This window comes from Lepidochelys olivacea, assembly GCF_965140295.1.
Source record: "Lepidochelys olivacea isolate rLepOli2 genome assembly, chromosome: 5".
In the NCBI taxonomy this organism is placed as follows: Eukaryota; Metazoa; Chordata; order Testudines; family Cheloniidae; genus Lepidochelys; species Lepidochelys olivacea.
Window position 1 is genome coordinate 3,248,099 of NC_140415.1, and position 27,570 is coordinate 3,275,668.

General features: G+C 57.5%; 1 protein-coding gene across 2 annotated transcripts in view; it reads right to left on the reverse strand.

Moving 5' to 3' along the window:
- Nucleotides 1-219: 219 nt before the first annotated feature.
- The window catches only part of ARID3C (AT-rich interaction domain 3C), a 158,027-nt gene continuing 130,676 nt past the window's right edge, over nt 220-27,570 (reverse strand). For both annotated transcript variants that reach the window (XM_084627670.1, XM_084627671.1), the window contains 5 exons: nt 20,600-20,783; nt 19,191-19,435; nt 18,169-18,423; nt 8,412-8,501; nt 220-4,186 (listed from right to left, as the gene is read on the reverse strand). In XM_084627670.1, the coding sequence (XP_084483796.1) occupies nt 4,035-4,186; nt 8,412-8,501; nt 18,169-18,423; nt 19,191-19,435; nt 20,600-20,783 (926 nt within the window). In that variant the 3' untranslated portion in view covers nt 220-4,034. The remainder of the gene's footprint in view (nt 4,187-8,411; nt 8,502-18,168; nt 18,424-19,190; nt 19,436-20,599; nt 20,784-27,570) is intronic.

Here is a 27,570-nt window from a genome sequence, read left to right on the forward strand (position 1 = left end):
ACAAGGGGCCCCTGTCCCAGCGCCCTGAGCAGTGTGGGCTTAGCCCCCTCCTCACCGCCACTTTGCCCCCTGCAAGGCGGCACTCTTGGGAGACCTGTGCATGACCTGATGCTGCGGTGCCCAGCCCGGTGCCCAGCCCATGCCCAGAGAATCCCGGCCCGAGGGCAGGGAGCACTGTGGGTACCGGGAACGCCAGACACAAGACAGGCAGCTGAGAGCTCAGTGAAAAGCAGCATTTTAATTGTCTGAACACGCTGGAACTCAGAGCAGCCGCAGGAAAATGTCTCTTTCATCCTTTTTTGGTTACTGGTTATTTGATACCCCTGAGCACCACAATCCAGCTGCCACTGCGTGCACTGGATCGACTCCGAACCCTACGAGAGAAGAAACTGAACGGAGGAAAAGCAAGAAACCTCGGAAAGCTTCATACACAGCGAGCGAAAGCCAATACAGCCTCTAAGCCTAGCACAGCAAAGGAAGAGCTCCTAGCCAAGAGCAGACAGACAGACAGACAAATAGACAGAAGTAAGATCATTCTCTGCTTCCTTTCCCCTTCTCCGGGTGCTACTGGCCCTACAGAGTGAAAGCCAAGTGCTTGAGGCACTGGATCTTTGGTACAAGAGCTTTGAAATTCAACCCCAGCCCCGGCCGCCCACACCCTGGCTCAGTCCAGTCCCTTGTCCTCAGGGGCCGGTGGAACGGCACCGTAAGTGTCCGTCTCTTCCAGCCACGCCGGGCGCTGATGCGGTGCCCAGCATGTCCCAGCAGGACGGGCTGAACGCAAAGCTGGTGGTGAGGCTTGGCCCCAGCTGCTGCCAGGCCCGCCCTGGCGCCCGCAAGCTGGGGAGCCTTGGCAGTCTACAGCCGCTCCTTCCCTGCGCCACCACCGGGAGGCAGCTCTGGGGAGCCCCGGGGGGCACAGGAAGAGAATCCTCTTCGGGGAAGAGGGCGTCTTTGGTCAGTTGCAGGATTATTGTTCTTTGACCCTTTGGGAAGATGAAAAGGGGATTCCCACCAGGAACCGCCCAAGCCCACGGGCCGCGGCTCTGAGTCTGCCGACAGCGCCGTGGCCCTCAGCTCGGCACGGATCTCCTGGCCTCGCCCTGCAGTAGAAAGCACTGAGGCTGCAAAGACCACTCAGGCCAGACTCTGGGTGTCACCCCCGGCACCCTCTGCCAGCCTGGAGGTTGGCACCTCCTAGCGCACAATGAGGTAGCCGTGAGGTTAGATCTGCTTGTTCCCTTCTTTAGTACCATAGCAATTTACACGCGTGCAAACGAACCCCCCAGCCCTGGGCGAGGCAGCGAGTGGAGGGAAGGAAGGCAGCATCCCGCCGGGCTCCCCAGAGGGCTCTGGAGTCGCGGCGGGCAAGGGCCCTGCAGGGGGGGATGAGGTAGCGCCGTGTGCTCCCTGCCTGGCTGCTTCTCTGCACAGTGAGGTATTTGGGGGGGGTGTCTTTGCAGTCAGGTGGGGGGGGAGTTGATGGGATGGGGAGAACCACAGCTGGCATCGGTGGGGGAGCTGGATCTCAGTGCCAGGATGGTGACAACCGTGGGACAAACTGGGCGACATGCTCGGCGAGGACGGCCTCCCCTAGACTGGCCCCCCTCCTGCACTGCCTGCTCTAGACTCCGCCCACCACCTATGCTCCACCCCCAGACTACGCCCCTTCGCAACCCATTCTGCCCCTCCCACTAGCCCTAGCCCCTCCCATCCCCCCTCCCCCGCAGCAGGCTGCCCCAGTGGGGTGGGGAGGGGCTCTGCAGGCGATGGAGGAGGAGGGTGGGGTACAGACTGGGGGAGGGGAAACGTCCTGCTTTTTTAATATCGCAATTTCAGTGGAAAACCCCCATTTCCCTTTTCACGCTTTTTGGCCCTTCCGGGCGTTTCCCTGGGGCCGATCGCCCAGCCTGGCCTCGTCCGTGTGAGATCCACCTGCTGCTGGGCTTGCGCCCGCCACAGCCTTACCCCGCCTCTGCCTGTGGCCTGGAGGGGGCACGGATCCTGCCCTGCGAGCCCCGGGGGAGGTGGGCAGGAGTCTGGTGAGGTTTGGCACCAGGGGGCCGGGCGGGATCTATGCCGAGCTCACCACAGCTCAGCGGGCAAAGCCGGGCGCCTTGGGGCCAGGGATTCCTGGCTCAGGTGGGTGCTTTGAGGTCGCCACTTTAACCCCAGGAATCCTCCTTACACCTCAGGGTCCAGCTTATCCAAGTGCCCCGCTCCTTCTCCCATCTTTGGGGGCCTTGTGGATGGAGGAGGGGAGCACGGGGGACAGTGCAGGCCCGCAGGGGGTGCCCTCCCTGTACCCACAGTGCAGGGTTGTGGCCCTGAGCCCCACAGGGAGGGAATTCAGTAACGAAGGTGAAGGCGACTTGAGAGGAAGGGCAAAGAGCACCCAGCAACCGAACTAGGAGCTGCCTGGCACAGGAGCCCAGACACCACTACGAGGGGCTGCTGTCCCCAGCTGGCATCCAAACAGCCCCTCCGCTCCTCCCCAGGGCCAGAAAGGCTTCTGTACCCAGCCAGCCCCATCAGCTCTGCCAGTGCCCCCGGCTGGGGGCAGGATGGGGCACTTAGGGGTTGGCTGAGTCCATGAGGAGCACTGTGGCCAGCCCCAGGACCAGACATTCCCCTCCCCTGCCTGCTGCTCTGTCTCCCTGCCCCCGCCACCCACTCCTCCTTGTCCTGCTCTCTGGCCTGGCCTTGGGGCTGGTGGCTGGGAGCTTCCCCAGGGACACTACATGTGGTTTGCCAAGGATGAGCAGGGAGACAACAGGACCGTGTGCAAGAGAGGTGGCTACCACGAGTGAGTGTGTAATGGGGGGTACCACAAGTGAGTGTGTGACAGGGGTACCACGAGCGAGTGTGTAATGGGGGTACCACGAGCGAGTGTGTAATGGGGGTACCACAAGTGAGTGTGTGACGGGGTACCACGAGCGAGTGTGTAATGGGGGTACCACAAGCGAGTGTGTAACGGGGGTACCACAAGCGAGTGTGTACCAGGGCAGGCTCTATGTATAATGATGAAAGGTGTCCCACATGGGCAGGTAACACACAGACTGTGTGTGTGTGTGTGTGTGTAACGGAGAGAGGGGATTCCACGTGGGCATGCTGGGGGGGCATGTGCTGTGCGTGTGGCATCATACGTGAGTGTGTTAGGGGCGGGGTGCATGCAGATCCCTCTGCCCCGCTCACTGCCTCGGCCTGGACACGTGAGCAGCCACATTCCCCGCCCCCACCCCTGACACGGGTCAAGTCCAAGTGTGTGCAGTGAAAGCCAAAGTCCTCAGCACTCCCAGCCTGAGCCCCACAGGACAGGGCAGCGCGGCCAGAGCCCCTCACCCCACTGCACCCTGGCCAGAGCCCCTCACCCCACATCCCACAGCAGCCTGGCCAGAGCCCCTCACCCCACTGCACCCTGGCCAGAGCCCCTCACCCCACATCCCACAGCAGCCCGGCCAGAGCCCCTTACCCCACTGCAGCCCGGCCAGAGCCCCTCACCCCACTGCACCCTGGCCAGAGCCCCTCACCCCACATCCCACAGCAGCCTGGCCAGAGCCCCTCACCCCACATCCCACAGCAGCCCGGCCAGAGCCCCTTACCCCACTGCAGCCCGGCCAGAGCCCCTCACCCCACTGCACCCTGGCCAGAGCCCCTCACCCCACTGCAGCCCGGCTAGAGGCCCTCACCCCACAGTTAGTCTGGCCAGAGCCCCTCACCCCACTGCAGCCCGGCTAGTGGCCCTCACCCCACAGTTAGTCTGGTCAGAGCCCCACAGGCCAGAGCAGCCCGGCCAGAGCCCCTCACCCCACTGCAGCCCAGCCAGAGCGCCCGCCCCCCCCCCAGCTGATTCCTGTGGCCCAGGTGGCCAGGGCAGAAGGGGTCTTGCTGCGTCAGAGGCGGGGGGCACGCATGCAGAAGGCATGTCGCGGGTGCTCCCCTGGGATTCTGGACTTTGACTCCAAGTTGCTTTATTTCTGAGGGGGCTGATGGGGGGCTGGCGGGGTGGGGGGTCCTCGGCGACTCTCCCGCCCTCACGGCGAGGCACTGGCGGGAGTGTGACTGCGTGAGGAGGCCGAGAGCCGCTGGTTCTGCGCGGGCACCGGGCTCGAGGGGCCGTGGGAGCTCCTGCTGCTGTTGTTGCCAGGTGCCCCTGGGCCAAGGGGTCTGCGGGCAAACAGGACACCTGTGGGAGCAAAGAGACATAGGGTGACCCAGCACGCCCCCGAGGGCACCACAGAGCCCATGGCATGGGGATCAGGCACCCCAGCCACGGTGCCCGTGGGCCCTGCGATACCCCATCGTCATGTTCCCCCTCTCCAGACCCCACAATTCCCCCTATGCCCCCCATTATTCCCTCTGCACCCCGGGCCCCTCAAGATCCTGCCCTGCAATTTCTGCCTTTTCCCCAAATGTATCCCAACAGCTGCTTTGCTACAAAGGTGACAACACTGCCAGCCCCAGACCTTCACCTGGAGCCACGCTAGGGGTGCCCTCTCCCCCCACAATCCTGTACACGCCCCCCCCCATCCTGTAGATGGGCCCCTCTCCCTGCCGGATCCCATACATGGACCCCTCTCCCACCCCGATCCCATACATGGACCCCTCTCCCTGCCGGATCCCATACATGGACCCCTCTCCCACCCCGATCCCATACATGGACCCCTCTCCCTGCCGGATCCCATACGTGGACCCCTCTCCCACCCCGATCCCATACATGGACCCCTCTCCCTGCTGGATCCCATACATGGACCCCTCTTCCACCCCGATCCCATACATGGACCCTCTCCCTGCCGGATCCCATACGTGGACCCCTCTCCCACCCCGATCCCATACATGGACCCCTCTCCTTGCCGGATCCCATACATGGACCCCTCTCCCACCCCGATCATACATGGACCCCTCTCCCTGCCGGATCCCATACATGGACCCCTCTCCCACCCCGATCCCATACATGGACCCCTTCCCCCCCCAAATCGTGTACATGGGCCCCTGCCACCGCACGCTGATCCGACGTACAGGATCAGGTCTCATCTCCTCTCTGTGATACCCCAAGGGGCCCTATGTGCTGGCCCCCTGCTTCCCCTGCGTGTGCTCAGGCCTGCCCCAGCTTCAGGCCAGCTCTGGCTCCCATCGCACACTGGTTTTGCATTAGTCTAGTCAATACACACGCAGCCGGCCTGAGACCCCGGGGCACTGCTCCCTCCTGCCGCCCACTGGCCGTAAGTCCAACTCCTGCAGTGGGTGGCCGCTCTGTGAGCTTGCCCACGAGCCCTGGTTTCCCTCCTGGAGCACAGGGCTAGCCCCCAGCCATGCGGGACGGGAGGGGGTCTCTGTGGAAGCCAGTGGGCACAGGGACGAGGCAGCAGCCAGCCCAGAGGTGCAGTGGGGCGGTGGAGCTGCTGCCTTCATTTAGGGTTATTTATCGATGACCGTCGCCCTTGGGTCCCAGCAGAGCTCAAGGCCCCGGCCCAGCTGGCCACCCCCCCACCAGGAAGGGTGACTGGGCGCCAGGCCTGGGGAGGGAAGGGGACTGGACCAGGGTCACCTATCTAGGCAGTGGCGGGGATAGAACCCAGGTCTCCTGACACCCAGGCCCCTCCCATGGGGCCTGGCCACCTCTCTGCCCACCCGCCTGGGCAGAGCCCTCTCTGGTGCCACTCCACCAACTCCCAGCTTGGCCCAGCTGGGCGGCTGAGCAGGGCCCACCCGATCCCATCACAGGCCAGGGAGAAGCAGAGCCGTGCACCAGGAGCCGGCGACGCCAGCGAGAGCCCTGGACTCCTGGCAGGTGCCCGCTACAGCCTCTCGTGCCGCCCGTCGCAGCTGGGCTCGGGCAGCCAGACGCTGCAAGCAGAGGATGCCAGGCCTGTGACATGCCTAAGGATCACAGCCGCCCAGAGGAGACAGAGCCATGCGGGGGGCTGCTGGGGGAAGTGGTCCTCTGGGACACCTGCGGCCTGGCCCTGGGAACACTCCTGCGCTGGCCCGGGGCTGGGGGCTCCCTGGCCAGCCCTCGCCCCCCGGCATTTGAGGCCACAGGCCTGTGAGAGGCTCAGCCTGATTGGCCCAAGCTACAGGAGCAGCTGGGGGCCGGGGTGGCACCAGGGCAGGGCTGAAGCTCCCGTGCCTGCAGCAGCACGTTGGCGCCCTGGCTGCAATAGCCAGCGTGCGTGTGTTGCACGTGGGTGAACCCACCCTGCCACCTCGCCAGCAGCCAGCGCTGGCATCAGCACCTGGAGGAGAGGAGCTGGGGGCAGCTGCCAGCCAGCGTCAGAGACATGTGTGGGCGGGAGGTGGAGGAGCATGGCCCGGGGGTCCACAGCCCGTGTCGCGTGTGGCAGGTTTTCGGGAGAACCGGGATCTAGGCAGGGAGGGATCGTCATGAAGCCAGGACCTTTCTCTGGAACTGTCCCTTTGCTCACGTGGCTTCTCCCTGCCTGGCGCGAGAGCCCCGTATCTGGAGCATCCCACGGGGCTGCTTCTGGAAGAGGGGCAGGGCACGTGCCACGCACAGGGGAATCCCTCTCTCACCCACCACGAAGCGAGATCAGGTCCCCTCCAGCCACGTCCTGCACCCAGTTCACCATTGCCTTCACGGTGACGCCCTCCATGGACTCGCCCTGGCTGGCGCTCCCTGCTGGTCTCTCCTCCCCACGTTCCCATCCCGGAAGGTGCAGGAGCCGTCTCCCCTGCAGCCCCACCTCTCATCTCTGGCTGCATGGCTTTCTCCTCCCCGGCCTCTGGCTCTGACTTCTCCTCCCAACTCTGCTGCCTAGTGCCTGGCGCCTGTAGGCGAGGAGCCTGGGGAATAGCTGGGGTGTCAGGCCAGCAGGCTCCCCCAGGCAAAGGAAGGATGGTACAGACACAGGGCTGTTATCAGCCCTGACCTTTCCATATAGTTAAATATTTAACTGCTGTCAAATCCAGCTTTATATTTTAATTGGGGCAGCGCAGCATGGCTAGGAGGCGTCTCCAGGGGGGAGTGGGGTGACCCACTTAGCAAAGTGGGAACGCACACTTAAAGGGACAGGCCTCAGATTGTACGAAACCTTCCCAGCCGCTCCCACAGGGGCTCTCGGCCGAGGGGCTGTCGCTGCTCTGCTCAGAGACGGAGCCTTGATCCCTCGCAGCTCGTGAGCAGGAAAAGGGTGGGAGATTCTGGATCATTCAGGCTCCCCACTGAACTCCAGCTTTCTGGGCCGTGCCCTCGGCTCTCAGCACAGATCTGTCCCCGCCTGCATCTCTGCTCCCAGCCACGCATGCACCCAGTGCACTTCTGAGAACACGAGAACGGCCATCCTGGGTCAGACCAAGGGGCCATCCAGCCCAAGATCCCGTCTGCTGACAGTGGCCAGTGCCGGGTGCTTCACAGGGAATGAACAGGACAGGGTAATTAGTGAGTGATCCATCCCGTCGACCAGTCCCAGCTTCTGGCTGTCAGAGGTTTAGGGACACCCGGAGCATGGGGTTGTGTCCCTGACCATCCTGGCTAATTGCCATTGATGGCCCTGTCCTCCAGGAACTTATCTAGTTCCCTTTAGAACCCAGTTATACTTTTGGCCTTCACAGCATCCCCGGCAAGGAGTTCCACAGGTTGACTGTGCATTGTGTGAAGAAATACTTCCTTTTGTTTGTTTTAAACCTGCTGCCAGTTCATTTCATTGGGTGACCCCCTGGGTCTTGTGTTATGTGAAGGGGTAAATAACACTATGACCCTCAGCAAAAGCATTCGTACCAGCACCTGTATGGCACCCATCACCGTGGTGTCTGGGTGCACCGGAGTGGTTTAGATTAAAGGCAGGGGATCTAACAGTGAAATTCACCCCCGTGCAGAGCGGCTGGTGCCCCTTGGGGTGCCGGTGATGTCTGGGGTGCATAGCCCTCCTGCTAGCCCACTGCCATGGGAGACACTTTGCCAGCAGGTTTCATGGATGGACGTTTGTGGACAGCAAAGAAACGTTCAGATTCAGGGATCTCGGGTTCCATTCCTGGCTCTGGAAGGTGAGTTCTCCAGCGGGCACGAGCTGAGGAGCCGCCGTCCACCGTCTTGGCTGCAGCATAAGTCCCTCCATCTGTCTGTGCCAGTCCCCCTGGTTGTGCAGTGAGTCCCCACCCCCACGCTACGGCCAACTGATCCCGCAGTGATTAAAGCCCAGGCCTCTGGTGCTGCTCCCCCCTCCGCCCACCCAGCGCCCTCCACCACCGAATCGACTGGGGCTCACCAGGGCAATCTGCAGCTCTGCCTCCCCGCCCCCGCCTCCCCAGCATGCTCGGCCCTGCCACTTCATTACAATGGATTTTATAGTAAAGACATCAGATTGAAGGAAGGACTCGCTGGCCGGGCAGTGGCTATAACTTATTGGATTTCCTGGCCGCAATTACATGGGCTGAGCAGCCCTTCTATTTACCTGTGTAGACAACTCCATTTATTTCTATTGACATGTTGATGCTGCTAATGCCGTTGGTGGACAGGTTCAATGCGGTCTCCTGTCTGTCATCTGAGGGAAAGGAAAGACCGATATGAGCATTAAGAGAAACAGAAATTAGACAGGCCTGCCTGGGAAACAAAGCCAGTGGGATGGGCCCCCCCCACCTGCTCCAGCCAGCTGGCTAACCCCGTTTGGCTCTCTGGGTTAGCAACTGGGACATTTTCCTCCCCAGTTTTGCTGGGGCAGAGGGTGGGATCTCGCAGGGCCCAGCTTGGGGAGCAATTCCCATCACTCCCCGTGGCTGCCACGTTTGTTGGAAGGGAGAGTCTCTTCACACCCTGGGGCACAAAATCACGTGGTGCCGACTTGCACGATGATGTCCTGGTGTCACCAGGCAACAGCAATAGGGTTTGACAGGCTCCCCCAAAAGTAACATCCAATGAGCAGTGCCGGTGAGGCGCAAGATCTGGTCATCACAGCCCGCCCCCTATCCGTCCATCTCTACCTCTCCACTTATCATACGTACTCCTCTCGCTGTCTATCGATACATACCCATCTATCTGCCCGTCCATCCAGCTTATAGGTACCCCTCTGCCTCCCTCCCTAGCCATTCATTGGTATGTCCTCTCTACCTCCCCATCTATACGTACTCTGAGCCATCCCTCCCTCCGTCCATCAGTCCATCCATCTGTCCATCCGTCCATCCATCCCTCCATCCATCGATCCCCACATGCCCCCTTCCATCCATCCATCCCCACATACCCCATCCATCCATCCATCCATCCATCCATCCCCACACACCCCCTTCCATCCATCCATCCATCCATCCATCCATCCATCCATCCATCCATCCATCCATCCATCCATCCAGCTTTAGGTACCCATTCATCCATCCATCGAGCTATGCCTCCCTCCCTAGCCATTTATTGGTGCGTCCTCCCTACCTCCTCATCTATACATACAGTGATTCCCCCCCACCCCAGTTTTGTGAATTAGTTACATGCCAATTTAGTGACTGTTTGGAAATTTGAATTGAAATGGAAACGTTAATACAGACTTTAAAAGCATATACAGTGTATGATAAAGTAAGTGTATCTGAAAAAGTATCATAGATTTGAAAAGTATGAACATGGACTAGCTTCCTTATATAGCTGTTGTTTTTATGACCATGTCAGTGAATTCATTTCGGTGATGTTGGCCAACCTAATCATTTCAAATGAAGATTTGTAAGCAAAGTCTAAATGAGCTCTCCCGGACAGCTAGCGATGAGCTGGGGGCTGGGGGGAAAGGCTTCAGGACCAGATTGTATTTACATTCAAACCTCATCTACCTAGGTATCCAGCAAACAGAGCTGCCTTGCCCAAGTGATAGATTTTGGCTGGGGTTAGGTTACAAATCACTTGAATGAGGGGGGAAGAGGGGGAATGAAATGTTGTTTTTCTTATGATAGGAGGAAAGGGCAGTAGAACTGTCCTTAGCCTGTGCTGACTGAGGGCATGGAGAGAGAGGGTGGGGACAGGTGTTTTGCTTGACGGCCTGTCTGAGTCACAAGTACTGTTTGACCTGCCTCGCTCCCCTGTTTAAGGACAGAGCTGATCAGGCTCCATAGAGAGTCTTTTGTTGTGTTCAGTGACCACTACAGCTGAAATCACGGAGAATCAGGACTAAGCGCTTAGACCGGCTGGGGGACAGCATTTCTGTGGCAGAGACGGCCCAGTCTGCACCAGCAGCGAGGTTCCCCACTGAGAGCTCAGCTGAAATCACTGAGAATCAGGACTAAGCGCTTAGACCGGCTGGGGGACAGCGTTTCTGTGGCAGAGACGGCCCAGTCTGCACCAGCAGCGAGGTTCCCCACTGAGAGCTCGGCTGAAATCACGGAGAGCCGGTGGAACCTCAAGAGACCCACTGGCAGAGGTCACAATGGAGGTGGCAGCCGAAGGCAACGGCGCGGGGCCGTTGGCAACAGCGCGATGGAGTGAACGGGGGCACAACGAACAACAGTGGCCAGAGCGAACAGTGAGCCGCTGGAGGAACGAGCAAGGCGCCTTCTTGCCCCGCACCAGGGAGATGAACTCGTGTGAAAGCACCTCTGAACTCTGAGTCCCCACTGACCAAGGACAACACCGGTGAGTGGGGTGCGGTGGAAGGAAAAGTGAGGGGCCCGTTAAATAAACATTTGTTTGTTGGACTATACTTTAGTGACTTTGCTCCAGAATGCTAGATTTGTAACTGGGAATGGAAACTTATATACATATGTTTCCTAGTAGGCCAAGATTTTTAAAATGCATTATTTGCCAAGGTTGTTATCATAGAATCATAGAATCATAGAATATCAGGGTTGGAAGGGACCCCAGAAGGTCATCTAGTCCAACCCCCTGCTCAAAGCAGGACCAATTCCCAGTTAAATCATCCCAGTCAGGGCTTTGTCAAGCCTGACCTTAAAAACCTCTAAGGAAGGAGATTCCACCACCTCCCTAGGTAACGCATTCCAGTGTTTCACCACCCTCTTAGTGAAAAAGTTTTTCCTAATATCCAATCTAAACCTCCCCCACTGCAACTTGAGACCATTACTCCTTGTTCTGTCATCTGCTACCATTGAGAACAGTCCAGAGCCATCCTCTTTGGAACCCCCTTTCAGGTAGTTGAAAGCAGCTATCAAATCCCCCCTCATTCTTCTCTTCTGCAGGCTAAACAATCCCAGCTCCCTCAGCCTCTCCTCATAACTCATGTGTTCCAGACCCCTAATCATTTTTGTTGCCCTTCGCTGGACTCTCTCCAATTTATCCACATCCTTCTTGAAGTGTGGGGCCCAAAACTGGACACAGTACTCCAGATGAGGCCTCACCAATGTCGAATAGAGGGGAACGATCACGTCCCTCAATCTGCTCGCTATGCCCCTACTTATACATCCCAAAATGCCATTGGCCTTCTTGGCAACAAGGGCACACTGCTGACTCATATCCAGCTTCTCGTCCACTGTCACCCCTAGGTCCTTTTCCGCAGAACTGCTGCCTAGCCATTCGGTCCCTGGTCTGTAGCTGTGCATTGGGTTCTTCCGTCCTAAGTGCAGGATCCTGCACTTATCCTTATTGAACCTCATCAGATTCCTTTTGGCCCAATCTTCCAATTGGTCTAGGTCCTTCTGTATCCTATCCCTCCCCTCCAGCGTATCTACCACTCCTCCCAGTTTAGTATCATCCGCAAATTTGCTGAGAGTGCAATCCACACCATCCTCCAGATCATTTATGAAGATATTGAATAAAACCGGCCCCAGGACCGACCCTTGGGGCACTCCACTTGATACCGGCTGCCAACTAGACATGGAGCCATTGATCACTACCCGTTGAGCCCGACAATCTAGCCAGCTTTCTACCCACCTTATAGTGCATTCATCCAGCCCATACTTCCTTAACTTGCTGACAAGAATACTATGGGAGACCGTGTCAAAAGCTTTGCTAAAGTCAAGAAACAATACATCCACTGCTTTCCCTTCTTCCACAGAACCAGTAATCTCATCATAAAAGGCGATTAGATTAGTCAGGCATGACCTTCCCTTGGTGAATCCATGCTGGCTGTTCCTGATCACTTTCCTCTCATGCAAGTGCTTCAGGATTGATTCTTTGAGGACCTGCTCCATGATTTTTCCAGGGACTGAGGTGAGGCTGACTGGCCTGTAGTTCCCAGGATCCTCCTTCTTCCCTTTTTTAAAGATTGGCACTACATTAGCCTTTTTCCAGTCATCCGGGACTTCCCCGGTTCGCCACGAGTTTTCAAAGATAATGGCCAGTGGCTCTGCAATCACAGCCGCCAATTCCTTCAGCACTCTCGGATGCAACTCGTCCGGCCCCATGGACTTGTGCACGTCCAGCTTTTCTAAATAGTCCCTAACCACCTCTATCTCCACAGAGGGCTGGCCATCTCTTCCCCATTTTGTGATGCCCAGCGCAGCAGTCTGGGAGCTGACCTTGTTAGTGAAAACAGAGGCAAAAAAAGCCTTGAGTACATTAGCTTTTTCCACATCCTCTGTCACTAGGTTGCCTCCCTCATTCAGTAAGGGGCCCACACATTCCTTGGCTTTCTTCTTGTTGCCAACATACCTGAAGAAACCCTTCTTGTTACTCTTGACATCTCTGGCTAGCTGCAGCTCCAGGTGCGATTTGGCCCTCCTGATAACATTCCTACATGCCCGAGCAATATTTTTATACTCTTCCCTGGTCATATGTCCAACCTTCCACTTCTTGTAAGCTTCTTTTTTATGTTTAAGATCCGCTAGGATTTCACCATTAAGCCAAGCTGGTCGCCTGCCATATTTACTATTCTTTCGACTCATCGGGATGGTTTGTCCCTGTAACCTCAACAGGGATTCCTTGAAATACAGCCAGCTCTCCTGGACTCCTTTCCCCTTCAAGTTAGTCCCCCAGGGGATCCTGGCCATCCGTTCCCTGAAGGAGTCGAAGTCTGCTTTCCTGAAGTCCAGGGTCCGTATCCTGCTGCTTACCTTTCTTCCCTGCGTCAGGATCCTGAACTCAACCAATGTTATCTCACATTGTTGCTATCCTGAGAGGTCATTATGTTGGGGAGTTTCTGTACTAAACATTTTTATTATTATAATTAATTTTTACATAAGAACGGCCATAATGGGTCAGAACAAGGGTCCATCAAGCCCAGTATCCTGTCTGCCGACAGTGGCCAATGCCAGGTGCTTCAGAAGGAATGAACAGAACAGGGAATCATCAAGTGATCCATCCCCTGTCGCCCATTCCCAGCTTCTGGCAAACAGGCCAGGGACACTCAGAGCATGGTGTTGCATCCCTCCCCATCCTGGCTAATAGCCACTGGTGGATCTATTCTCCAGGAATTTATCTAGTTCTTTTTTTATTGTATAATTTTGGTCTTCACAGCATCCCCTGGCAAAGAGTTCCATGGGTTGACTTTATGTTGTGTGAAGAAATACTTCCTTTTGTTTTTTTAAAACCTGCTGCCTATAAATTTCATTGGGTGACTGCTAGTTCTTGTGTTCTGTGAAGGATTAAATAACGTTTCCTTATTCACTTTCTTCACACCAGTCAAGATTTTATAGCCCTCTATCATATCCCCCCTTAGTCGTCTCTTTTCCAAGCTGAAAATTCCCAGTCATTTTAATCTCTCCTCCTGTTCCATACCCCTAATCATTTTAGTTGCCTGTCTCTGAACCTTTTCCAATTCCAATAGATCTTTTTTCAGATGGGGTGACCAGATCCGCACACTGTATTCAAGATGTGGGCAAACCATGGATTTATATAAAGGCAATATGAGATTTTCTGTCTTATTCTCTCTCCCTTTCTTAATGATTCCCAACGTTCTGTTGGCTTTTTTGACGGCCGCTGCACATTGAGTGGATGTTGTCAGAGAACCATCCCCAATGACTCCCAGAGCTCTTTCTTGAGTGTTAACAGCTAATTCAGACTCCATCATTTTGTATGTATAGTTGAGATTGTGTTTTGCAACTTTGCATTTATCAACATTGAATTTCATCAGCCATTTTGTTGCCCAGTCACCCAATTTTGTGAAATCCCTTTGTAACTCTTCGCAGTCTGCTTTGGACTTATCTTGAGTATTTTGTATCATCTGCAAATTTTGCCACCTCACTGTTTACCCCTTTTTCCAGATCATTTATGAATATGTTGAATAGGACTGGTCCCAGTACCGATCCTTCAGGGACACCACTATTTACCTCTCTCCATTCTGAAAACTGACCATTTATTCCTACCCTTTGTTTCCCATCTTTTAATCAGTTACTGATCAATGAGAGGACTTCCCTCTTATCCCAGGATGGCTTACTTTTCAAAAGTCAATTTAAATTAAATACATTTTTTTAAAAAAATTATATCTTTTTAGAAATCTAGACCTGTTATGTGTTTTGGTGTAACTTGCATTATCCTTACGTTAAATTTGCATTATCCTAACAAAACATTGACTTTATTCAGATCTCTTTTATATGTTGCAGGTCAAAGTGAAAATGAAAAGACAAAAAACAATTTTTCCACTCAAAGGCCTCAAAAACTAACCAAGGTGAAGAACACGTCAAGAACCAAGACTATATCAACATGTCATCTGAACGGTCAAGTGGTGTATCTACATCCGGCCAGCCCGAAGCATGAAAACAGCTACCTACTGAAGAAACCGTGTCTCCAAAACCTAAAGGCAGTTCCTGATGTTTGTCGGTCAAAGTGTTCCCATTTACTGAAGTTACAAAAGATGGCTACTGGTGCACCTCTTGCAAAAAAGCTTATGAAGAAGGAAAGCTTCCCAGTGCTATAATTGGAAAAAGTGGAGGAGCTTGGTTTGTCAAACCGATCAGCAAAGCCAATGCTGACAAACTACGTGAAAAGGCTGCAAAACACAGGGCCTCTGGAGTGCATCAACATGCAGAAAGCCTCATAAGCCCCTTTCAAAGCCAATTTTATAAGTACTTAATGAGGCTGTTAAGAATGCTGGAGACACAACACAGTTCATGCGAACAAACATGGCTGTGGCATCCTACTGTCTATTTAAGCAAGAGATGCCACACACTACGAACTGGAGGCCAATGTTAAGTGCATGGTCACTTCATCCTGGAGTTGAACACTGGTTCCGAACAAGACCAGCAAATGCTCACTGTCTTTCTGGAAGAAACTCAACTGACTGGCTAGATGTATGCGGTGCAACAATGAAAGACTCAACAGCTGAAAAAGTGAAGAACTCTCTCACCACATTCAAAAAATTTGCATACATGGCTGATGAATGCACCGATGCAAATGGGCATCAAGTATTAAGTCATTGTGTACGTTATCTTGATGTCAGCGGTAGGCCAGTAGATGCATTTCTAGATGTTCAAGTTATAGAGGACAGATTGGCTGCATCTGTGACAACCCACATCTTAGAAGAGTTAAATGCTTGTCAATAGGACCCCAAACAGATGGCTGCTTGCGCATTTGATGGAGCTGCAAACTTCTCTGGAAGACACGGTGGAGCACAAGCTTTGCTCAGAGAAAAGTGTAACCCTAGTCTCTCCTATACACACTGCAGAGGCCATCTACTCCAAGCAGTGCTAGTCTGGGCTGCAGACTCTTCAAAAGACATTTAAAAAGCTACAAATTTAATGTCTTCATTGTATTCTTTTTTCAGCAAGAGTCCAAAAAGACTGAAAATCAGGGAAAGTATAGAAGATACACTGGGACTGAAGTTCAAATTAGTCCAACCTGGGAAAACCCTCTGGCTTTCTCATGAGCGATCCTTGGCTGTTGTCTTAAAATTACTCCAGCCGTTAATACTGGCTTTGGAAAGTATCTACCAAGATGGGATGGATCTAAGTAGTGAGGCTGGTGGATTACTTTTGCTACTATGTTCAGAGAAGACTTTTGCCATTCTCTCTCTCTCGTAAGTCTACTGTTGAAAGCACTTGGGCCATTAAACAGTGCCATCCAGGCATCTGCTACAACAATAGTAGATCTTTGTCCAGCAACAGAAGATACATTTGGATCAATCAGAGAGCTATCCATTGAAAAAGTACTGGAAGAAGCAAAGACGTCAGTCCAGAAGTTGACTAATGAAGGCGTTTATATTGAATCCTTAAGTGAAGAGGACAAGAAGTGTTTGTTAAGACAACTGAAAAAGTACACAGAGTAGATTCTTAAAAATCGACAACAGCGACTTCTAGATTCTGCTCAACCTCTATGCAGCTTTTACAGATCCCTGTCCTATAAAACACCGACAGCTGAATGGAGTGAGGCACGAGCAGCCATGGGGCTGCCGTGTGCTCAGGAGAGAATTGAGAATTTGAACACAGAGTGGAATATCCTACGACGAATGAATGAAGATTTGACTTCAACTTCTTTATCATCACTAGTGGCTCGACCCGATCTTTGTGCTCTGTTTCCCGGGCTGAGAGAAGTGGGAATTCATCTCTTGCCACTCCCAGTCACAACAGCCACAGCTGAGCGTTCTTTTGCCTCATTGAATAGAATTTTGTGTTCAGAAAGACGTCGCCTTCTGCCTGATCCTGTGACTGAACTAATGAGTATATCCATGGAAGGACTGGAAGTACCGGACACACGAGAAGCCACCAAAGCTGAACGCATTGCATTCACGAAGTTCATTAACAGAGTTGTGCAAAATTATAACAAGAAACCAGGAAGGATGCAGACGTTGTGCTTCATAGAAGGCTTGAGTAGCCAACTTTAATTTGTGTGATGATTTTAAAATCTAATAAAATCGTCATGAAACATTTTTCAGTTTTTACTATAGTGCCCTACAGCCCACCTTCACCCTCACGGTCTCACCCCTCATTGGCCCTGACACCCGCTCCCGTAAATTCGAAAACCCCCCCAATTTCAATTCCCTGGGGAAACCACTCTGTCTATCTACCTTTCCCAGACCCGAAGAAGAGCTCTGTGTAGCTCAAAAGTTTGTCTGTTTCACCAACAGAAGTTGGTCCAATAAAAGATATCACCTCCCCCACCTTGTCTCTCTGTCTCCCTCCATCTGTTCATAACCCTTATCTAGCTCACTGTCTCTACATCGTCCATACCCCTCTACACAACATACGTGCCTCTCTATCCACCCACATGTATCCCTCTCATTCTAGATCAGACATTCCGCTCGCCCGAATCCACCGGGGGTTCGGCTTGTGCTCACTGCCATCATGCTGGATCACAAATCCAGGAACACGGGGTGGCCCCCGCCCCCATCCTGCCCTGTCCCTCTGCTCTATTGCGGTGTGTTTGCAGGTTCTCATTAACCCCTGTGGGGGGGAACAGCAGTCCCCACCCCAGGGCAGTTGTGTTATGGCTGGTACCTGCAGAGATACCATGTGAGCCCCAGGAAAGCCTGGCTGGTTCCCCCCGGACGGCCAGGCCAGCCGGGCGCGGGTCAGGCACCCACCAGAGGCTGAGCGGCGTGGGTGTGACGAGACCAGCAGGCTCTGACTGAATCTGTCCCACGCAGGGAAGGGCTGGACTGGGTCCGCTCAGCCGCTCTCCACTGCGCTCCCTCCTTCGAGCTCCAGGAGATGGGCAGGGGAGACAGCAGCCCTATCTCCACCAGCCACATGTCCCGCCGCCGGAGTGAAATACTCCAGGAAGAGCATCTCTCCCGGGGGGCGCATGGGGGGACCCTGCGGGGACTCCAGGGCGAACAAACCTGCGGTCCCTGAACACCATGCAGGGCTGCTGGCTCAGTACCGACTCGGAGGACAGCATGGGGAATGGGGCACCCGGCTGGGGTCCCCCCTCCACCCAGTGAGCAGCCCCGATCCTGCTTAGCTTCAAGCTCAGCAGCATGTCACAGCCCATGGTGGTACAGCTGTTCAGACAGTGACAACGCGCCAGCCAGCGAGGCTGTGATGCCCGCCCCTGCCCCTCCCCCTCTGCCCCTCCCCCTCTGCCCCTGCCCCTCTGCCCCACCCGCCCCTGCCCCTCCCCCTCTGCCCCTCTGCCCCACCCGCCCCTGCCCCTCCCCCTCTGCCCCTGCCCCTCTGCCCCACCCGCCCCTGCCCCTCCCCCTCTGCCCCTCTGCCCCACCCGCCCCTGCCCCTCCCCCTCTGCCCCTGCCCCTCTGCCCCACCCGCCCCTGCCCCTCCCCCTCTGCCCCTGCCCCTCTGCCCCACCCGCCCCTGCCCCTGCCCCTCCTGCCCCTGCCCCTCTGCCCCTCCCGCCCCTGCCCCTGCCCCTGCCCCTCTGCCCCTCCCCCTCTGCCCGCCCCGCCCCCCGCCCGGGACCTCGGTTGCTGATCTTGATGTCCCTGGGGAACTGGGAGGCCATGGCCAGCAGGTTCTGCTGCAGGGCGCGTTGCATCAGCCGCTGCTGCTCCTCCGCCATCAGCGCCACCTTCTTCTCGGGCGGCTCCCCCGTCTCCAGCTGCTCCCGCAGCTGCTGCAGCGCGGCCGCCTGGGAGGCCGCGGCGACGTGGTGCCCTGCCAGGCTGACGGGGATGGCGATGCGGCTGGGCACCGCCGCGGACAGGACGCCGTCTTCTGGAACCGCAAGGCGGGGCAAGGGGCTCAGGGGCTGGCAGGCGGGTGGCAGGGCCAGAGGGTGGGCTGGGCCCCCTCCCCTGGGGCCAGCGCAGGAGGGCCCCCGCGGTGCTGTGCCCGGAGAGACGCCGGGGCGGAAGGAGCCGGCTCCTGTGCCCGGCTGCGTGACGAGGGGCAGAGCGGCTCCCCGAGCTGCTGACCCCTCCCGGCCTCTGCTGGCCGCCAGACCAACGCCCCGCGGTGGGCAAGCTCCTCGGGGCTGGAGTCAAAGCAGCCCCTGAATCCGGGCGCTTGCCAGGCTGGGATCCCCATAGCAGCGGTGCCCACGCGCGGTGCCGCTCCTGTGCCCAGGCATGGCCGGCGGGGTCGCCGGGAAGGCATTTCCCCTCTCTGGGGGCTTGGCTAGGGAGCCGGGCACATCGCCTGCCTCCAGGAAGCTGCCCGGGGTCATCCACTAGGACCAGCTGGGTGTCTCCCCCCCAAGAACTGCCTGCCAGACTGCAGCAGACCGGGACGCCGTGGCCTCTGCGGGGTCCAGCAGCGAGTGGGTGGCCAAGTTCCTTCCCGGGGCAGCCCCCTCGGCTGGATCCCCACGATCCACCCACTAAGCAGCGTGCGTGCAGCACGGGGGACAGACCCGCGTCTCCTGCCCCCGGGGCCAAAGGCGAGCCCCCACTAGCTGCTGGCGGATGCTGCGATCCCGTCCCACAGAAGGCGGCCCCGTCCCCCATCTCCTCCTGACTGTGGGGCTTCCCCGCCCCGCCCACCTTTCTTAATGGCGTGCACTTGGCTCGTCTGGCTGCAGCTGTGCGTGGAGACGGTGAGGGCCGGCATGGGGATCTTCGGGGAGGCCAGCATGGCCGGGGTGCCCACGGGGGAGTAGCTGAAAAGTGCTGTCCCAAAGGTCTGCCTCCGCCCCTCTCGCCGGTTGCTGTCGATGGCGGCCTGGAGCTCGCCAGGGGAGCTGAGGGCTTGTTTCTCACATTCGTAGGGGTACAGGTATTTCATGTACCTGGAGGGGGGCGGGGGCGAGGGGGACACAGAGGGTGATGAGCCCCTGGCTGTGATTGGTGGCATCTTCCACCCCGCACCGCTGCCGGCTGGCCGGTTAATGACCCCACATGAGCATTTCAAAGGGTTCAGAGCAATGCTCCCATCCAAGGACAATGGGTCACCACTCCAGCCACCCTGTGCTTAGCACCCATCGGCAGCCAAGCTGCCCCCTCCCCTCTGCCCCCCAGCACCTCTCACCCTCTGACCAACTCCTCCCCCTCCCTCCCAGTGCCTCCCACCCAAACAGCTGTTTTGCGGCACATAGGAAGCTGTGGGAGGGAGGGGGAGGAGCGGGAACGGGGCATGCTCGGGGGAGGAGGCGGGTAAGAGGTGAGGAGGGAGTTTGGGGGAAGGGGTGGAGTGGGGGCGGGGCTCGGGGTGGAGCGGGGGTTGAGCACCCCCCCCGGCTAGAGGGGGAGTCGGCACCTATGGCAAGGCCTGTCTGGTGTTACCATTAATGATTGGGTTGCAGCGTTGCCTAGAATCATAGAATCATAGAATATCAGGGTTGGAAGGGACCTCAGGAGGTCATCTAGTCCCACCCCCTGCTCGAAGCAGGACCGATCCCCAACTAAATCATCCCAGCCAGGGCTGTGTCAGCCCATTCAGCATCGAGGCCCCACGGTGCTAGGTGCTGCACAAATGCAGGTGCAAACCCACAAGGGGCAGAGTTACGGTTCGGTCGTCAACCTTCACTCTGGCGTTTACTGACTTTTGAGCGAGTCCCTTGGCAGCCTTGACGTTCTCTGAGCCACCCCTGGACCTTTGGGGCGCAAACTGGCGGCCTCTACTACCTGAGCTAAGGGAGAGGCCCCGTGGTGGGCAGAGGAAAGGCCTTCAGCGTCCCTGTGGGATGGCCGCCAGAGGGCAAATGGCGCACACGCCGGCCATTATCCCTCACGACGACCACACCATCATCACTACTGGACCTGGCCAAACCCTGCGGGAAGCAGGAGCCACTGGGATGGCGCTGGAGTGGGGCTGACCCCCTCTGCAAAGCCTGGTCCTCCCAATCTGGTTCCCCCCTTCCCATAACCTCCCTTCCCCACCCTCCAGACCCTGCCCCCTTGGCACCCCCAGCCCAGCTCTCTCCCGCGCGCCCTGCAAGGCGGCAGCAGCTCACTGCGTGCGGAGAGTGAATGCCGCGCTGGTGATGGACGTGGGGAGGTTGAGGCCTTTGGTGATCTCCCGCCAGATCTTCTTGTTGATCACTTCGACCAGGCCGCCCTTCTCGGTCACCAGTCGGTACAGCGTGTACAGGTCCAGCACCTGCTTGGCCATGATGGGGATTCGGTTCACTGGAGTCCCTTAAAGAGACAGAGAGACAGAGAGAGAGAGAGAGAGAAAGGGTGCGAGTGAAAGAGAGAACGTGTGTGCACCAGAGAGCACGAGGGGGTGTGTGTGTGTTCACGCGCGTGCCAGGCAGAGAGAGGGAATGCAAAAGAGAGAGAGAGAAAGGGGGGCTGTTCGACATACACCGTCGTCGCCCTGCTTGGCTGCTTCCCGCGGGCACAGTCAATTTCACGCTGGTGGGAGGAGCTGGGCAGAACCAGGGGAAGCTTCCCCCCACCTCTCCCCCAGCACCCGGCAAGACCCTGTCTCAATCTCGGAGTCCCTGGCAGCTCTGCTGGAGAGAGGGCAGATTAGTGCTCACTGGGCCGGCTGGTCCTGTAACACGGATGCACGTGGAACGAGGAACGGGGCTCAGATCAGCTCATCGCACCCTGGCTGCTGCAGCAAGTGTCCCCTGCTCCCCGGGCTGGACTGGAATCAGCCCTCCAGAGGTGAAAAGCTTTAGAAGCGAAGTCCCCGTGGGTGCCCCCCATAAAGAGGCAGAAGGCGTTAGCTCATTCCCAGCCCACTGGGCCATGCCACCTGCCCTGGGAGAGCAGCCTGTACGGCTAATTGCCCTGCTGCTGGGTCCGGCAGGGGGCCCAAGGGGACGAACCTGAAATGTCACCAAAGAATCAGGAGCGAAGTCAAGGGAGCAAACCCTAAAAAGGCCTGGATGAAAAAAGTTACTTTGCTTGGCTGCTGGAGCTTCCAGCAACCCACGTCCCAGCAACAGCCCCCGGCGCAGGGCACGAGAACGACACCAGGCCGAGGGTGGGAAACTTGGCAGCAGCCCGAGAGCCTCCTCCAGTTTGGCTGCTCTGGAGCAGATTGCAGCCGCCCCCCGGTTCAATGCTGCACCAGGCCTGCGGGCACACGCCTCATCCCACGGCGACGGCGCAGCCCCTCTTCCTGCTCCAGTTCTCAGCCCTGTGCAGAGTCTATGAGACACAGTGCGGCGGTTCTGGCTCTGTCCTGGAGAGGGCAACGGTGCACGTGCAAGGGGTGGAGAACTCCGAGGCATTAAGTCAGCTCAAGGTGTGGCAATGTATGATGGGACCTGTAGTCTTTAGGGATCACACAGTACACACAGCCAAGGGCTGCATTTGGGTCTCGGAGAGCTTCTTCCTGTGGCTCTTGGGCTTTGCATTAGCCACGACTCCAGTGCACACGGTAAATGGGGCAGCCTCAAAGCACACAGCTGTGGAGGCTGCAATTCCACCATGGGGGCACCTGGGGACTCAGGTTTCACTCGCGGGGGGCAGGTGCTAGTGGGACCCCCTGGCTAGAAGACGAGCTGCATTATGTCCCATTGGGGGGTGTCCCTCCTTACCCAGAGCAGCTCCGGGGCTGAGCAGCAAGGCTTGGTTCTGGAACCAGATCTGCATCAGATCACTCTCCAGATCCGGACGGGTTTGAGCCAGGGCTTCTGCACGGCCCAGACAGACCAAAGGCAAAGATGGGAGCTGGGCTGCCCTTTCCCCAGGACACTGGGGGGCTGTACTCGGGGCTCAGACCCTGCCACATGGCTAGTAAGAGATTCCTGGGTCTGACCCAGGAGCAGGACTCCACCAACTATTCATGTCAGGCTAGAAACTGCTGGAAAATCACTGCCACGCTGTCACGGAGACAGCCTCTCTGCCAAGCACCCTCCAGGTCCCACACAGCCGGGCTCCTTTTACCTGCCTCGAGGACTGAGCCAAGAGCCACGGGAGGCTATGCGGGGAGGGACCAGGCCCTTGGAAAGCAACCGGCATTGTGGCTATGGGCAGCAGAGGCTTTGGGTGTCCCTAGGCACAACTGGGGCCATAGGCAGCCCTGGAATAAGCCAGCCCAGCTCCCCCTTGTCTCAGTGATGACACTCAGTAATAATGCCAGGGCTGGATACGACCAAGCAGCCGGCCACACAGGGATGGCAGGTCACGGTTGCAGAGCGTTGCGGGCGTGGGAGTAAACAAAGAGTTTGGGATCACGAGGGTGGGGTTCAAAACCTCGATCTCCTGCTGACACCGAGGGCGTCTACACAGCTCACCATGCCCAGGCTCTGACTTAGGGCTGAGCCCAAGCCCCCTTTCCGTCCACACACAAATCAGTCTGACTTGGGTCAGTGCGCAGCCAGGTCCTAGGGCCCTGCCAAGGGGAGGGTCAGAGCCTGAGTCCCGCTGGGACAGTCCAAGCCCTGTGTCATAGAGTGTGGGGGAGTCAGGGCCCTGCACCCCTCTTCCTGGGATTCACCGTGACTTAGCCAGCCAGTAAAACGGAAGGTTTATTGGACAATAGGAACCCAGTCTAAAACAGAGCTTGTGGGTACAACCAGGACCCCTCAGTCAAGTCCTTCTGGGGGGTAGGGAGCTTGGGGTGCCCTATGTTCCACCACCCAGCACAAAACTGAAACCAACCCCTGCCCCCCCAGCAGGCTCTCTCCTGCAGCCTCTGTCCAGTTTCCCGGGCAGAGGTGTTACCTCCCCCTCCCCGTCCTGGCTCAGGTGACAGGCTCTCAGGTCTCCCATCCCCACTGAAACTCCCCTGTGACACCCCCAGGTCAACACTCCCCCCTCCCTGCTGCGTCACATCTCTCCCCCCTTCGAGACTGAACTGAGTGGGGTCACTGTGACCAGTGACCTAGGGAAGTTCGGGGCCCCCTCTCCGGGACAGCGCATCCGCTATCAGGTTGGCACTTCCCTTCACGTGGACCACGTCCATGTCGTAATCCTGCAGGAGCAGGCTCCATCTCAGGAGCTTGGCGTTGGCTCCTTTCATCTGGTGCAGCCAGGTCAGGGGAGAGTGGTCGGTGTAGACGGTGACGTGTCGCCTGAAGAGATAGGGCTCTAGTTTCTTGAGGGCCCACACCATGGCCAGGCACTCCTTCTCGATGGCCGCGTAGTGTTGCTCCCGGGGTAGCAACTTCTTGCTCAGGTACACGATGGGGTGTCTCTCCCCCTTTCCATCCTCCTGCATTAACACCGCCCCCAGTCCCGTGTTGGAGGCATTGGTGAACACCACAAAGGGCTTGTCGAAGTCTGGGTTTGCCAGAACTGGGCCACTGACCATAGCCTCCTTCAACGCCCGGAAAGCCTCCTGGCACTGCTCGGTCCAGACCACCTTGTCTGGCTTCCCCTTCTTGCATAGCTCAGTGATGGGGGTGGCTATGGTGCTAAAGTGGGGCACAAATCTTCGATAGTACCCGGCCATCCCAATAAAGGCTTGGACCTGCTTTTTAGTTTGGGGAGTGGGCCAGTCTCTGATCACCTCCACCTTGGCTGGTTCCGGCTTTAGGCGGCCGCTCCCCACCCGATGGCCCAGGTAAGATACTTCCACCATCCCCACCTTGCACTTCTCCACTTTTACAGTCAGCCCAGCCCCCTGGAGTCGGACCAGCACTTGTCTAACCTGGGACACGTGGTCCTCCCAGGTCTGGCTAAAGACACAGATGTCATCAATGTACACCAAAACAAAACTCTCCATCTCCCTCAGTAGCTGATCCACCAGGCGCTGGAAGGTGGCCGGCGCTCCCTTGAGGCCGAAAGGCAGGGTCAGGAACTCATAGAGGCCCAGAGGGGTGATAAAGGCCGATTTCAGCCAGGCATCTGCATCCAGCGGCACTTGCCAGTAGCCCTTTGTAAGGTCCATGGTGGTAAGGTGTCGAGCTCCTCCCAGCTTGTCTGGGAGCTCATCAGGCCTGGGCATGGGGTAGGCATCCGATACAGTGATGGCATTGAGCTTCTGATAGTCCACACAGAACCAGACCAACCCGTCCTTTTTGGGGACCAGCACCACCGGCGAGGCCCAAGGGCTGGCAGATGGCTGGATCACCCCCAAAGCCAGCATGTCCCTGACCCCTCTTTCCAGGTCCTGAGCAGTTTTCCCTGTGACTCGGAAGGGGGAGCATCTTATCGGCGGGTGCGACCCTGTCTGCACCCGGTGGACAGTCAGATTAGTGCGTCCAGGCTGGTTGGAAAATAGCTGTCGGTACGGATGCAGCACCCCCCTGACCTCAGCTTGCTGGGCAGGGGTTAGCTGATCCGAGAGGGGAATTGTTTCTAGGGGGGAACCAGCTCTAGGAATAGATCTACTAAAGAGTCATCTCCCTGCTCCTCCCAATGTCCACACACGGCCAACACCACATTCCCCCGGCATAATATGGCTTCATCATATTCACATGGTACACCCGGCGGTGGTGCGCCCGGTTCGACAGCTCCACCACATAGTTTACCTCATTGAGCTGCTTGACAACCTTGAAAGGGCCCTCCCAGGCGGCCTGTAGTTTGTTCTTTCTCATGGGGATGAGAACCATCACCTGATCCCCATTGGCGTAGGCGCGGGCCTGTGCCGTGCGGTCATACCAGACCTTCTGCTTCCTCTGGGCTCTGGCCAGATTCTCCCTGGCCAGGCCCATGAGTTCAGCCAGTCTCTCTCGGAAGATCTGGACATACTCCACCACTGACTCTCCATTGGGAGTGGCCTTCCCCTCCCACTCGTCTCTCATCAGGTCCAGGGGGCCCCTCACCCTCCTGCCATATAACAGTTCGACAGGCGAAAATCCGGTAGACTCCTGGGGCACCTCCCTGTACGCGAACAGCAGGTGAGGTAAGTACTTGTCCCAATCCTGCGGGTGCTGGTTCATAAAGGTTTTCAGCATCATCTTTAGCGTCCCATTGAACCTCTCCACCAGCCCATTGGACTGGGGGTGATAAGCTGAGGCCCAGTTGTGCCGGACCCCACATTTCTCCCACAAGCACCGGAGCAGGGCCGACATGAAGTTGGAGCCTTGGTCTGTCAAGACTTCCTTGGGGAGCCCCACTCGGCTGAAAATGGTCAGGAGCGCATCGGCCACGGTGTCTGCTTCAATGGAAGCTAAGGGCACTGCCTCGGGGTAGCGGGTGGCAAAATCTACCACCACCAGAATGTATTTCTTCCCCAACCGGGTCGTCTTGTTGAGAGGCCCCACGATGTCCATGGCCACCTTCTGGAAAGGCTCCTCTATGATGGGCAAAGGTCTCAAAGCCGCTTTCCCCTTGTCCCGGCCCTTCCCCACCCTCTGACAGGGCTCACAGGATCGGCAATACTGCCGGACCGTGGTAAAGACCCCGGACCAGTAAAAGTTCTGTAGCAACCTCTGCCGGGTGCGCCGGATTCCCTGGTGCCCTGCGAGGGGGATGTCATGGGCCAGGTACAGGAGCCTGCGGCGATACTTCTGGGGGACCACCAGCTGCCTCCTGATCCCACAGGACTCCACTTCCCTTGTGGGAGCCCATTCTCGGTACAGGAACCCCTTCTCCCACAGGAACCTCTCCTGGCAGCCTCTCCTCATGGTCTGTACCACACCGAGGTCGGCCAGGTCCCTGAGCTTCCGCAAGGAGGGATCTTTCCGCAACTCGGCCTGGAACTCAGCGGCTGGGGCAGGGACGGGGCCCGGTTCCCCCTCAGTGGCCAGGTCTGAGGCCTCCGCCTCTCTGAGCCGTGCCCCTCGGCGCTCCCTGCCCACCAGGGTAGGGTCCTGCGCCTCCGGTGTGGTACCCTCCCCAAGGTCAGGGCGCAGTGCCCCTCGCCGGCTCTGGCTACGGGTCACAACCAGGGCGGTCTGGGGCTTGGTTGGCCAGTCCTCTAGGTCTCCCCCCATCAACACCTCAGTGGGCAAATGGTGGTGTACCCCCACATCTTTGGGGCCCTCCTTGGACCCCCATTTCAGGTGTACCCTTGCCACGGGCACCTTGAATGGTGTCCCGCCCACCCCTGTCAGGGTCAGGTAGGTGTCGGGCACCACCCGATATGGGGCCACCACCCCAGGCCGGGCCAGTGTCACCTCCGTGCCCATATCCCAGTATCCGTTGACCTTCCTCCCATCCACCTCCAGGGGAACAAGGCCCTCTCTCCGGAGGGACTGCCCTGCGCCCACCCTGTAAACCGAGAACCTTGAGTCTGGAGCATCCAGCCCTCCGGCGGAGCTGGCCTGGGGTACTGTTCCCTTCTGCGCAGGTGGTAAGCTGGCAGCCCCCCTTGTCTGGGTCGTCTGCCCCTCATCCGACTGGGTCCCTACCCAGTTAACCCTGGGTAGGTTGGGTCTGCTCAGTCTGTCCCTGAGCCTGGGGCACTGGGTCCGTACGTGGCCTCTCTGGCCACAGTGATAGCAGCTCAGGTCACGTTGGTCCCCTCGAGCAGGTCGAATGGTCCTGACGCCAGGCGTTCCCCTTGGGAGGGGGTTCTCCACATTTCCCCACTGGGAGGTCCCCTGGTGACTCTCTCTCTGCATCGGGGGGGGCCTGTTCTTTTGGGACTCCTCCCGGCTACCCCCTGACCGACTGTTCACAAACTCGTCGGCCAGCTGCCCTGCGTGCTGGGGGTTCTCGAGCTTTTTGTCCACCAGCCACAGCCTCAGGTCGGAAGGGCACTGTTCATACAGTTGCTCCAGTATGATTAGGTCAAGCAGGTCCTCTTTAGCTCGGGCCCCAGCTGTCCACTTGCGGGCATATCCCTGCATCCGGTTGACCAGTTGTAGGTAGGTGACCTCAGGCGTTTTACGCTGACTCCGGAACCTTTTCCAGTACATCTCGGGGGTCAGCCCAAACTCACGGAGCAGGGCCTTTTTGAACAGTTCGTAGTCCCCTGCTTCCTGCCCTTTCATTTTGCTGTACACCTCCACGGCTTTGGGGTCCAATAAGGGGGTGAGAAACTGGAGCCTGTCTGCAGGGTCAACCCTGTGCATCTCGCAGGCATTCTCAAAGGCCGTCAGGAAGCTATCTATGTCCTCCCCCTCCTTACGCT